General features: G+C 48.1%; 1 protein-coding gene across 1 annotated transcript in view; it reads left to right on the top strand.

Moving 5' to 3' along the window:
* Positions 1–7468: 7468 nt before the first annotated feature.
* The window catches only part of Nfe2l3 (nuclear factor, erythroid 2 like 3), a 24980-nt gene continuing 19308 nt past the window's right edge, over positions 7469–13140 (top strand). Inside the window, exon 1 of the mRNA XM_029478209.1 lies at positions 7469–7978. Within this exon, the coding sequence (XP_029334069.1) occupies positions 7469–7978 (510 nt within the window). The remainder of the gene's footprint in view (positions 7979–13140) is intronic.

A 13140-nucleotide genomic window follows, 5' to 3' on the forward strand; every position in this document is an offset into this window, starting at 1 on the left:
TAATATATTTTTTTTAATTCCAAGCCGGGCGTGGTGGCACATGCCTTTAATCCCAGCACTCGGGAGGCAGAGGCAGGTGGATTTCTGAGTTTGAGGCCAGCCTGGTCTACAAAGTGAGTTCCAGGACAGCCAGGGCTACCCAGAGAAACCCTGTCTCAAAAAACTAAAAAAAAAAACAACCAAACAAAAGGTTCCAAGTACTGTGGTAACATTAAGACCTATAATAAATAAATGCAACCTCATGAAGCTGAAGTGTTTTTATGCGGAAACAGAGCAGCAGCCACAGAATGCGAACAATACCATTTACACCCCTGACACAATGTAAGTCTCTAGAGTATATAAAGAACTCAAAAAATGAACATCAAGAAACAAATAACCCAATGCAAAAAAAAATGAAGTATAGAACTGTGCTGGCTGTATTTCTGTCAACTTGACACAAGCTAAAACCATCCGTAAGAAGGGAGCCTCCATTGAATAACTGCCTCCACAATATCCAGCTGCAGGCATTTCCTTCATTAGTGATTGATGAGGGAGGGCCCAGCCCATGGTGGGTGGTGCTATCCCTGGGCTGGTGGTCCTTCAGGTTAAGCAAAGCCGAGGAAACAAGCCAGTAAATGGCACCCCTCCATGGTTTCTGCATTATTAGCTCTTGGTAAACGGCACCCCTCTGGTTTGTACATTAGCTCTTGCCTCCAGGATCCTACCCTGTTTGAGTTCCTATCCTGACATCCTCCAATAATGAACAGTTCTGTGGAAGTGTAAGCCAAATAACCCCAAATTTCTTTGATAATGGTGCTTCATTACTACCATAGTAACCCTAAGAGAAGAACTAAACAGAATTTTCAAAAGATGGCTAAGAAACCCTTTTAAAATGTTCAGCATCACTAAGTCATGAGGGAAATGTAAATGAACATGACTTTGAGATTCCATTTTACCCCAAGTCAGAATGACCAAGACGAATAAAACAGATGGCAACAGATGTCAGTGAGGATTCGGGGAAGGGGAACACTTACTCATTGCGTCGCTGTGGAAATCAGTGTGGAGGTTTCTCAAAAAAAAGCTGAATGTGCATCTTCCACAAAACCCAGCTAACTCGGCATTGTGCTGTTTTGAATGGGACTAGCCCCCATAGGTTCATATTTCTGACTGGTTGATGGAACTGCTTTGGGAAGGACTACAAGGGGGTAGCCTTACTGGGGAAGATGTGGTACTGGGTGTGGGGGGCTAAGCTCTGAGGTTACAAAAACCCATCTGAGGCCCAGTCCCGTACTCCCAAACTCCCGCACTCTACCTCCAACTTGCAGATTAGGATGTAAGCTCTTAGCTACTGCTCCAGCGCTATACCTGCCTCTCTGCTCTCATGTTCCTGCAATTCGGGTCATGGATTCGCCCTCTGAAACTATAAGTAAGTCCCCATGCCTACATGTTGCCACGCTCCCTGACATGATGACAATGGACTAAACCTCTGAGACTGTAAGCAAGCCTCTAACTAAATGCTTTCTCTTGTAAGAGTTGTCTTGGTCATGGTATCTGTTCATGGCTGTAAAACAGTGACTAAGACACCCAATACCTACTAGGAATGCTAGCTAGTTGGAAGGATGAACTTCTAATCAGCCACAAGCTCAATTTCTCCATTCTCAAAGACATAAGTGCTTTTTTTTATAAGTTACCATGGTCACCTTCACAATAGAAGGGTAACTAAGATAAGCATATACCCAAAGGGCTCATCCATATCCATTGCAGCTTTATTCATAATGGCCAGGAATTGGAAATGGCCTAGATCTCTATAAACTGATAATAAAATGTAATACATTTATGTACTGGAATATTATTTACTTAAGAAAAATGAAAATTTCAGGTAAATGGGCTAGAAACAACCAACCTGTATGAGTGGACCCAGACTCCAAAACACAAACACCTCATGTTTTCTCTTATATGTAGATGTTAGTGTTGCAGGATTTTCCCTGTCCAATTATATTAGGACAGTGGGCAGCCTGTGACTGGACCGGGAAAAGGGAGATGGAGCTAAGAGTTACAGAGACAGGGGAAAAAGAAAGATGGCAGCAGACATGAATCAGCATGGCTATGGCCAGCCACAGGTTTTTATGATATCATAAAGGTTAGAATATTGGGATAATTTGTCTAATCTAAGTGGGCAGCTTTTATCATTATCAATTGGTTCTGAAATTATTGTATCGGTATCTTGTGTATTGAGAATTTATTGATATATAAATCTGATTTGTTAAGTATACACATTGAGTCTTGTTTTTATGGGGTCACTGGGAATTATGTCATCAAAACTCAAAGATGGCAGACCCATTTGGTTATTGGAATGTGGAACTGAGCCAGCAGGACCCAGTAAGAACATAGTGTTGGGCTGGTGAGATGGCTCAGTGGGTAAGAGCACCCGATTGCTCTTCCAAAGGTCCGGAGTTCAAATCCCAGCAACCACATGGTGGCTCACAACCATCCGTAATGAGATCTGACTCCCTCTTCTGGAGTGTCTGAAGACAACTACAGTGTACTTACATATAATCAATAAATAAATCTTAAAAAAAAAAAAAAAAAAAAGAACATAGTGTTGTGGCCCGCTGGTGCTGGTACTAGAGCAGGAATGTGGCCCGGTGGGGCCAGAGAGTTGGCCAGTTGAGAGAAGCAGAAGCACGGAGAGTCGGTGGGTTCATTTTTAAAATATTTCCCGCTACATGCTAGCTTTTAAGTTTTAAACATGCATGTTTCATTTAGAATATCCACAGGTTAGATATCTCATAAAGGAGGGGAGGAGGAATCTTCAAAGGAAGGGGAAATAGCATGCAGTGTTAAAAGAGGACAAAGGGGAAACTAGAGTTAAGAGGATTACATGGGGAGGTGGATGGGAGGGCAGTGTAAAGGAGAGAACATGGAAAAATATAACACTGAGGCCATTTGAAAAGCCATATGGAAACCTACTGTTCTAGAAGCTTCCTAAAATATATAAAACAAATTTAAATGAAGTGGCCATACAGTGGGAGCAGGGTGCTCCAACTAGATTGCATGAGCTACCAAGCAAAACCTAGTTCCAAGAATAGGTTACATCTTATTGAGTTGTAGATCAAAGCAGATCCATCCCCTAGCTCACCCCACCCCTAGAACATTATAGGCTATTTGAAATGTTATTGATTACCACTCCTCAGGAGCACTGTGGAACAATAGAGTGACCATGCGTGTACAAGGTGGGCTGAGAAGCTGAACAGAGCCCTCAGAAGAGAGATCACTGTTGTTGTTGTTTTTCGAGACAGGGTCACTCTGTATAGCCTTGGCTGTTCTGGAACTCACTTTGTAGACCAGGCTGGCCTCGAACTCAGAAATCCGCCTGCCTCTGCCTCCCGAGTGCTGGGATTAAAGGCGTGTGCCACCACTCCCGGCGAGAGATTCCCACTCTCAATTCAATCATTACCAACCTTCTCTATTGGAACCTGCTGGTTTAACAGACCACAGAGTGAAAGTATTTGAAAGAATTGTTAGCACTGAACTTGTACAGATTTTTTTTCCATCCTTAGAGTATGAACAATAAAGTTGAACAGCTCTTTACATGAATTTGCGTTGCATTAGGAATTATAAAACCAGATAACCTTTGTACGCCAAAGGGAAGGCCTTGGAACTGATCTCCTAAGGAAACCAAGGGGACGCACTTACTTCCTCTGGATCAGAAAGTTTTCAGACAGATACGAGTTTCAGACCCATTGAGCAGCACTGATGTAGGAGAACCTTGCTATTAAGGTAGCAGTTCCCCACGACCAGATGGCTTTCTGAGTTCCGCACAAAAACGGAGGGCTCAAAGCCGGGCGTGGTGGCGCACACCTTTAATCCCAGTACTCCGGAGGCAGAGGCAGGCGGATTTCTGAGTTCGAGGCCAGCCTGGTCTAACAGCCAGGGCTATACAGAGAAACCCTGTCTCGAAAAAACAAAAAACATACAAACAAACAAAAAGGCGTGCACCACCACGCCGGACTTCACAAACACTAGCCCGGCGGTGGTGACGCACACCTTTAATCCCAGCACTTGGGAGGCAGAGGCAGGCGGATTTCTGAGTTCGAGGCCAGCCTGGTCTACAAAGTGAGTTCCAGGACAGCCGCTACACAGAGAAACCCTGTCTCGAAAAAAAAAAAAAAAACAAAAACAAAAACAAAAACGGAGGGCTCCCTTTCTTAGCGGGGCTTCCCTGTCTCTGCCTTTCTTTGTCTAGAGAATGTCCCTGAACACAGGTGGCTGGCCTCGTCTGAAAAGTGACTTTGTACAGAGCTCTCTGCTGGGCTGCATAACTGAGCACACATGTCTTCTCTGGCTTCCCACCACATGATACTTAGGTGTTGTACTATAACCAATCAGCCCTGACTGCTCGCTTGATGCCACGCCCAGTAAGCCCTTCCCACCTGTACCCCTAAAGTAGACTCATCTCGCTGCTGTGTTCTCCCCACTCTGAACCCTGTTCTCTGCTTCTGCTTCCTCTCTCCCCTTCGGCTGTTGGCCACCAGCCTCCAGGGAGAACGAGGGAGACACACATTGATTTAAGGATTTTATAAATACAAGTGACTTTTTAAAATGCCCTTCTTGCCAAATGTAGTAGCACACACTTTAATCGCAGCCCTGCCCAGCGGCAGAGATAGATGGATCTGCATCTTACTAAATTTTCCAGGCTAGCCTAGCCTACATACTGAGTTCCGGGCCAGCTACCCTTCTCCAACCCCACCCCTCCAAGGGAGGGAGCTTGAGACAGGGAGGGGTTCTTTGTGTAACCTTGCCTGTCCTGGAACTTACTCTGTAGACCAGACTGGCCTCAAAAATCAATCTGTCTGCCTCTGCTTCCTGAGTGCTGGGACTAAAGGTGTGTGCCACCACTGCCTGGTGGTATCTACCCTTTTAACTAATTAATTAATTAATTTAGTCTTTCTTAGACAAAGACTGACATAACCCTGTCTGTGTTTGAACTCCTGTGCCTGATCCTTCTGCTTTTTCATCCGAGCTCCCGGGGTTGTAGGTGGACAGCAACCACCACATACATCTGTCTGGTTTATGTGCTTCTGGGAAGGAACTCCTGGACTTGGGTTGTGAATATGGCTCACTGGGGAAAGACACTTGCCACCAAATCTGGTAGCCTGAGTTCAATCCCTGGAAGCTATTACGATAAGGAGGAAACCAACCCTTGCCAGTTGTCAAATCTGGGTTTGTGCATGCTTGTCAGGCACTCTACCAACTGAGCAACATCCCAATCAAGGGGGAAATGAAACATTTTGGGGGCACCAACTATGTATAAGGTTCTGAAAGTTGCTACCATGACTGATGGCTCGTGTATATTCTTATTTGGTTCACAGCATGTCCTAGAGAAACCCATAAGTCACTTACATCACAATGTTTTAGAACTCAAGTGCCACCCTTGTTTCTAAGAATTTCACAGATTTATATACACGCCCCCTAACGAGCTCCAAGCTACTGAGCTCAGGCGTCCTATCTTCAAAATCTCCAACAGCACACGAGGAAGAGAATCAGTCTATAAAAAGCTGAATGTGGCAGACATTTACTGAGCCAAGATCATCCCAGTATCACCCCCATCCCCATACACGCACCCTCATTCCCAATCACTCAAGACTTAAAGCAGAAACACCTTCTGCCTGGCCTGGCAGTACACTTCTTGTCATCCTTGTACTAGGGAGGCAGCGGGTTGGAACATATGAGTCCAGCCAGGAATACACATTGAAACCTTGTCTCAGAAAACCAAGGACTGGATATGTCTGCAGCTCTGGACAGTCTATCCCTAGCACCTCCTAAAAGCAAAAATCTCTGCTTCTACTTTTGCTGGACAAGATTTGTCATACTAGATAGATAGCCCCCGGGGAGAGAGAGAGAGAGAGAGAGAGAGAGAGAGAGAGAGAGAGAGAGAGAGAGAGAGAGAGAGAGAAGGAGGGAAAGAGAGGGAGGAATGGAAAGAGGGAGGGGGGAAAGGGAGGAAGAGACCTCCAGGAAGAAAGAGAGGGAGGGAGGGAGAGAAGGAGGGGGAGGAGGAGAGAGGGAAAGAAGGAAGGAGGGAGGGAGGGAGGGAGAGGAAAGGAGAAGGGAGAGCATCTTACAAATTTTCTTAGTTGACAAACCCTAAGTAGGGCTATTTTTACCAGAGTCCCCAGTGGGAATCAGGAGGGGTTGGTAAAAATCTCTGCCCATGTTGGGTACTGTGCAGGTACAAAGGTGAGCCAAACAGGTTCCTGGCCCTCAAGAGTTTACAAGAGTCAAGTCATACTAACCCTCAGCCGCTGTAAACCACAAAGTAGAATAGGCCAAGTGCTGCAATGCTGGCAGCTGGGGAAAGCTCTGTGGGAGAACAGATGGGAGAGAGATTAATCCCATATGCTGAATATCCAGAGGATGGGGCTTTAGGGGGCTACCCCTCAGAAGATGAAGGGGCAGCAACCCACAGATAATAGAGTATTCCCTGCCTGTGCTTGATGGTTTGCCTGAATCCCCCAAAAGACACATAAAGTGAGATTTTTGCCTAAGCTCAACCTAGAAAGCAGTGTTGGGGCTGGTGGATTTGAACACACACAAATCCTGTAGAGCTGGTATTCTCAGCTCTCAGGTATGAAGCAAAAATGCCATGAGAGAAGACTAACAATTTGCAAAGTGTGTCTAGAGGACAGTGAAGACTCTGTGAGGGTGTAGATATGTGCGTGTGTCTATATAATATTCTTTCACTGAAAAGGAGGCTTGGAATCTGTATCGATTCCTGACTTTTGTAGATTTTATCTGATCTCCCTGAATCCCTATTTGGGGTACTATTCTCCTTGTTTTGCCGACAAGGAAACAGAAACACTGATTATTAAGAAACCCTCGCTGTCTGGTGATGGGGCTGCAATCTGAATTTAGGGTCTACTCCTCTTAAACTCTGTGCTGGCCAGTAGTCGCCCACCTGTGCCCACCTGTGATTAGTGCTCAAAACTGGCTACTTTCCTCTCTAGTTTACACATCCTGTCTCCTCCCAACTTCTCCAACTTTCCTCCACTCCCACCCATAGGTTTTTCAGCTAGAGTGGTCCAGGTCACTACCTGCTGCCAGGGGCATCTGGGAGCTTTAAATCTGCTTCCATTCCAAAATGCTTTGAAACCCCTCCTATAAAGAGGCCTGGAGCCCAGACCAGAACAGATATGAGTGTGTCCCAGGGTCCGTGCCTGCGGCTCGGGGCGGGGCGAAGCTTGAATGGGGGCGGGACTTAATTGTGGGCGTTGCCAGGCAATGGGGCGGGCTCTGAGAGCTGGGTGTTGCAGGTGTCTCCTCCGCCTCTCTGGATCCCCGGCCGCGCCAGGCACTGTGTGGGCAGCCGAGGGAGTGCCTTTGTGCCTGGCTGGGGTGAGGCTGCAACGGCCCCTTGTACGCCCTGGTCCATTGTCTTTCCGGCTGGCCAAGCCGGGTGGACACAGGCATCCCCGGCGCACCGTGGGAGATGAAGCTCCTGAAGCCTTGGTGGGCGGGCGGCGGCCTCCTGCAACTCACAATTCTGTTGAGCTTGGTAGGGCTCCGTGTGGACCAGGACCTCTGCCTGCCGCCGCCGGCCGCCGCACTTTGGGAAGAGCTGCTCCCACTCTGCCCCACCCGCCCCGCCTCGGCTTCTAGCCCCTTCTCGGCCTCGGAAGGCTGGGAACGCACCCCCCTGCTACCTGCCAAAGGCCGGCTGCTGCACGAAGTGCGCGCGCTCGGAGTCCCCTTCATTCCCCGCACCCGCGTGGACGCGTGGCTAGTACACAGCGTGGCGACCGGGAACGCAGACGGGGCCCACGGGCTGCTCGGCACCGCCGCCTCGTCGACCGTGGGAGACGGCGGCCAGTCAGCATCCGCGGGCGGCGGGGACCCCCGAGCGGCTCATAGTAGCCCTCTGGCCGCGGAGGAGGAGGAGGAGGAGAAGGCGGCCGAACCGACGGCGCAGGTGCCAGATGCAGGCGGATGCGGGAGCCAGGTAACCTAAAGGAACGCAAAGGAGAGGCACTTCTACGCTCTCCAGGGCAGAAAGAACTGGCCCCGAGCTCTAGGGTCCCGATGACTAGGCAGGGTCACACCCGGGCTCTCTTTTCTCCCTACTCTAGGTAGTTACAGGTTGCGGGACAAATGTGCCCCGCCTCCTTTTGAATGAAGAGGGTGAGTTCCGGGGATTTGCTTTTAGGGAAAGTGTATGAAATCCATTGCATGCAGAGACCACCCTTCCTTGTGTTTGAAGGCTGTGGAGGGTATTTTGGTAATGGGGAAACTAGAGGGAATGGTGCTGTCTGGACCGTGGCCTTTAATCCGTACCCCAAATGCATTAAGATGCCTTGATGGGGATCCTGTATCGGAGTAGAGGATATGAAGGAGGCCCCTGAGAAGATGTGCATCTCTCTGAAGAACTACGCACCTAAGCCGAGGCACGACCCTTGCCCTGAGTTTAAATATTTGTGGATGTGTTGTGCTCCTGGACTAAGTAGGCTCGGTGTTCAGTGCAGGTGATCTCTCTGTCTCTCTGTGATCCACCATCCCACCCTTGCCTGAGAATACTCCCTAATGTAACGTGTGAAATCCCTAATTGACATAAACATGACACGTAGTAAGTTCCCTTTGGTTGCCGGGTGCTCCCCAGCAGCTGAACTTTTTGTTTCTAATCAGTTCCGCAAGATCTGTGGGCGAAAATCTCAGGAAAGACCTGGCAACTAAAGCGCTCTTGCCTGGGGTGGGGGGGTGGGGGGCGGCACTGGCTCCCTTTTAGGCCCAGTGCTTGAGGTTAACTGATGTCAATCCACAAGTGTTTGCAGGAGATTGTTTTTGTGAAAAGCAGTCTTGTGCAAAATGGGAATTGGAACTAAACTGGTTTGTTTGCAGCTATTGAAAATCACCGTTTGTGTAGGCAGTTGTCTGACGGGCTCCTCCACCCTTTCTTGGAGGGGTCATTGCGCGAGGTGCTAGTGATTCATTGTTAGGCTGTTCTGATCCCTTCCTCCTCTCTGGGAAGGGAGCTAATAGGGTGGGGGTTAGTGCTAGTTGATAGGCCCCTGATGGTTTAGAACTAACAGGAAGCCACTCCCTCTTCCAGTCTATGGATCTGAACTCCAAGAGGGAAGGGTGTCACCCGAGGAGAGGCACCTCTCATTTTAGGAGAGTACCTGCTACCTCCACACCTTTTCTGGTCCTGAAAGTGTGACTAGGAAACCCTGGGTGGATTCTGTACGAGGTGGTGCCACACCAGTCTCACAGCCAAATGTCACCCAGCTTGCTAAGTGTACAGACCTTTGAAGGGAATAGAAGATTTTCTCTCTGAAGGCTTCCTTCCTACCATTATCTGGTTGATACCTATCTAGACTGGTGGCCTGGTTTTGGAGGCAGCTCTGATGGCCTGGGAACTGAAACACGGGTTAAAAAACTTGTGCAAGGTACCAGAACCGGCTGGTTATGGAGGGCAGGATCTGAATCCTGGTGTCCGACTGCTCCCCCATCTCCCTTCTTACCCTCTGTGTCAATGGTTCTTACAAGGAGGACCTGGAGTCTGTCTTTCTTCGAGGAGGAGAGAACAAAGCCACCGTGGTCCCATGTCCTCCAGTCTTCCACCAGACCCCCAGCAACTCTCTTGACAGTGCCTTCCCAGGCTGGGCTGCAGGTACTTCTGCAAGGCCATGGTAACCGTGTTGGGGTTGTTTCTTTTTGGTCAAGCTGATCAGTTGCTGAGGCCTTTCCAGTGCCATGGTGGAAATGCCCTGTACTTGTCTGTTTGTACTTGAGGAAAAGATACCCAAGGAGGTCAGGAAACTCGGCTGAAGATATGCAATAGTTAATGGCAGAAGTGGACTGAGAACTGGATCTTCCGTCTCCCAGACTGGTATATTAATTAAGTACCATGCATGGGCTGCGCTCAAGTTCTCCCCATTAGAGTGCATCTGGGATGGAGTGAATTAGCTTCTTATTCAGCCTGGCTCCTTGCCCCAAGACAACTGCTTTCTGGTGCAGAATTTGTTTGTGGTATGTTCGACTAGGGTTTGTGGTGGTGGTGGTGGTGGTGATGGGTGTTTTGTAATAGAATGTTGGTCTTGAACTTGCTATGGAGCCGAGGATGACCTTGAACTCTTGAGGTTTCCCCTTCCCCCTCTAATATAAGATTACAGGCACGAACCACACTAGCTTTATTGAGCATTATTGACCAGGCTGGCCTTGACCTCTTACTCCTCTTGTCCCAGCTTCTCAAGTGCTGGGATTACAGGTGTGTGTCACCATGCCTGGCTTGCTTTTTTTTTTTTTTTTTTTTTTAAAGACAGATTGTAGGCTGGAGATCTTAGTGGCTAAGGTCATTTGCTACCCTTGCAGAGGACCCAGGTTTGTGTCCATGCATTCACATGGTGGCTCACAACCATCTATAAATCCAGTTCCAGAGGATCTGACGGCTTCTTCTGACCCCTGAGGACACTGCATGCACAGGGTGCACAGACAGACATGCAGGCACACCACCTCAACACATTAGGTAAAAATCACACACACACACAGAAAGAGGGGGAAAGCGGGCTGTGCATTCATAATGAAGACCGTGACTCTGGGGGAAACGGGCTAGAGACATAATGCCATTCCCTCCCATGGGCCCTTTGAATCACTCCAAGTCCCAGTGGCTCACTAAGAGTGGGAGAGTGAAGTTTTCCTGGAGGGGAAAAGCAAGGGTTAAGTGCCAACAGGGTGCCTGGGTTGCCCTTGCTCTTTTCCCCTATATTTGAAATCTACAGTTGAAAACATTTATTGTTCTCCTTCAGACATGTCTCTATGCCCAGCTTGCTTATTAGGGAGTGGATGCTTATGGCCGACACCTGATAATTCCAGTGACTTACATTTGAGTCATAGAAGATTCTTGTTTTAGAGTACAATTTTCACAGCTTTTATATTCATATACAAAAACATTTTAGAATAGGGGATTTTTCAAAGTATCAAAAGCAAGCACTGCTTTGATTTCATTTCTTAAAGGGGCGAATAATTATGAAAACAGACCCTGGAATTCCCCAGAGCTGACAGATTCCTTTTATAACCATGGCCGTTCACTTAAAACTGATGAAGCCCAGGCTCAGCACAGGGAAGTATGGGTTCTCAAGAAATAAAGCTATGGTGGCAGGAGAGATGGTACAGGAGTTAAGAGCACTTACTGTTCTTCCAGAGATCCCTGGTTCCATTCCCAGCACCTACACAGTGGCTTACAACTATCTGTTATTCCAGTTCCAGGTGAATCTAACACCTTCTGTTGCCTCCGAGAGCACTGCATACATTCGATGCCCTTAAAGAGGACCCAGTGGGTCCTGGCACTCACATAGTGCCTAACAACCATCCGTAACACCGTTTCCAGAGGATCTGCAGGCACCGCACTACATATGGGGTGTGCAGACATACATGCATGTCACTATGCAGATACCTGTACACATCAAAAGAAATAATAAAAAATTAAATTAACAGTTTTGTGGAGTTGAATATATATCAAAAAGCTATATGATTTATATGATTCAAAGAGCTATCAGGAAGTGAGTTAGCTTGTGGTCATCTTGTGGTCTCATCTCCTGTGACAGCAACCCTCTGCTGTGTGAGTGATCTCACCAAACATCCCAACTTCCTTTAGGATGGTTCCTTCGGTCATAGACTCACTATAGTCCATATTTAATCCAAAATAGGAAGAGAAAGACCTAGTGGGTAGGCAATTGGTTAGAGGTGGGAAACAAACACTTGGTTGTCATTAAGCTGTGGTGCAGACATGGCCTCTGTTCATGGCAGTGCACTTTCACACTGGGGTTTCCTTCTGCTAGTGGTGGACATTGTAAGGGTACACTGTGGTCCCTTAGGTGGGAAAGAATGGCATTGGTCATGGGTCATTCAGGATCCACAAACTGGCTGCTTCAGTAGAAATGTACTGGGAGACAAGAAGGCCAAGGCCAGGTATCAGCTGGTTGATTGCTTCCAAGGGCTGACTGATGGGAGAGAGTTTTGGTAGTTTGCTGGTCTTGCTGGCATCCTGTGGCTTCTGCTCCCCAGCCTCTGCCTCCCCCTTCTCATGACTCCTCCCTGCATGTTTTCTTTCTATAGGAAGGGCAGTCACCCAGGGCCCACCAGGCTCTCTTGTTACCTAGTTACATTTGCAATGACCAGGTTTCCTAATTTAGCTACATCTTTAGGGCTTAGGGCTTAAAACTTAATGGACATGTTAGAGGACACGGTCTATCCTATCACCCTTCTGTCAACTCTACTTGCTTCTACTGCAGCTTTTAGAAACTGAGTCAGTTAGTTAGTTCATGGGGCTGTTTGTGGCAGTGCTTGCTGTGTCCTGTTGAGAACTTATTTATTCCACGCTTTCTGTCTTCCTGCTTAGCTCACATAGTAGGAATCCAGTACACAGGGCTCAGGATTCCGGGTAAGCCAGTCTAGGAATCAAGGTGCTGGAACCAAGCCAAGCCAACCAGGTTGTCTCCATTGCATGTGTGACCTGACACCCACTTTCTCCCTTTCTGAATCCTGAGTTCTCTTTCCTGTAGAGTGGGTGCTAACAGGCTTGGGGAGCATAAATGACAGGGTGCCAGTCAAGCTGACCCGAGATGGTAAGCTATGGTCAGTCCTTCATGTTCACTATCAGTCATCCAGCCAGGGTTCCAGAGTTCCTCCCACCCCGCCCCCCACTTTGTTCTGCTGCCAGCGCTACTTCACCTACTTCCGTTGAGGAGGCTCCACCAGCTTCTTATTACCTTGTCGTTCCATATTTTGTCACTCAAGTTTCCCCAGGTGTGGCCACTGTGACACCCACCGACCTTGCTGAATGAGTAGCCTGCTGACAAATTGCCTCTGACCTACTTTCCAGCCCAAACTGCCTTTCCCTCTTTTTCCCCAGACAACCCAGGATCATATTTGCCTCCCTTATCTTTGCCCAGAACGCCAGCCTTTCATTCCTCTCATGTTCACAGTTAAATCCTCAGGCTGGCTCCACCACCACCCATCCACAAAACACCTCCTCTTTCCTTGAGCCAAGACAGAGCACCCTCTGCTTTGAACTGCAGGATCTGCCCTGTGGCAACCAAGGATCTACAGGGCCACTCTGCTGGGGCTTGCATTTTGTGGATGCCATGGCTGTGACAGTTTTGGCTCCTT

Source organism: Mus caroli, chromosome 6 (assembly GCF_900094665.2).
Source record: "Mus caroli chromosome 6, CAROLI_EIJ_v1.1, whole genome shotgun sequence".
Classification (NCBI taxonomy): domain Eukaryota; kingdom Metazoa; phylum Chordata; class Mammalia; order Rodentia; family Muridae; genus Mus; species Mus caroli.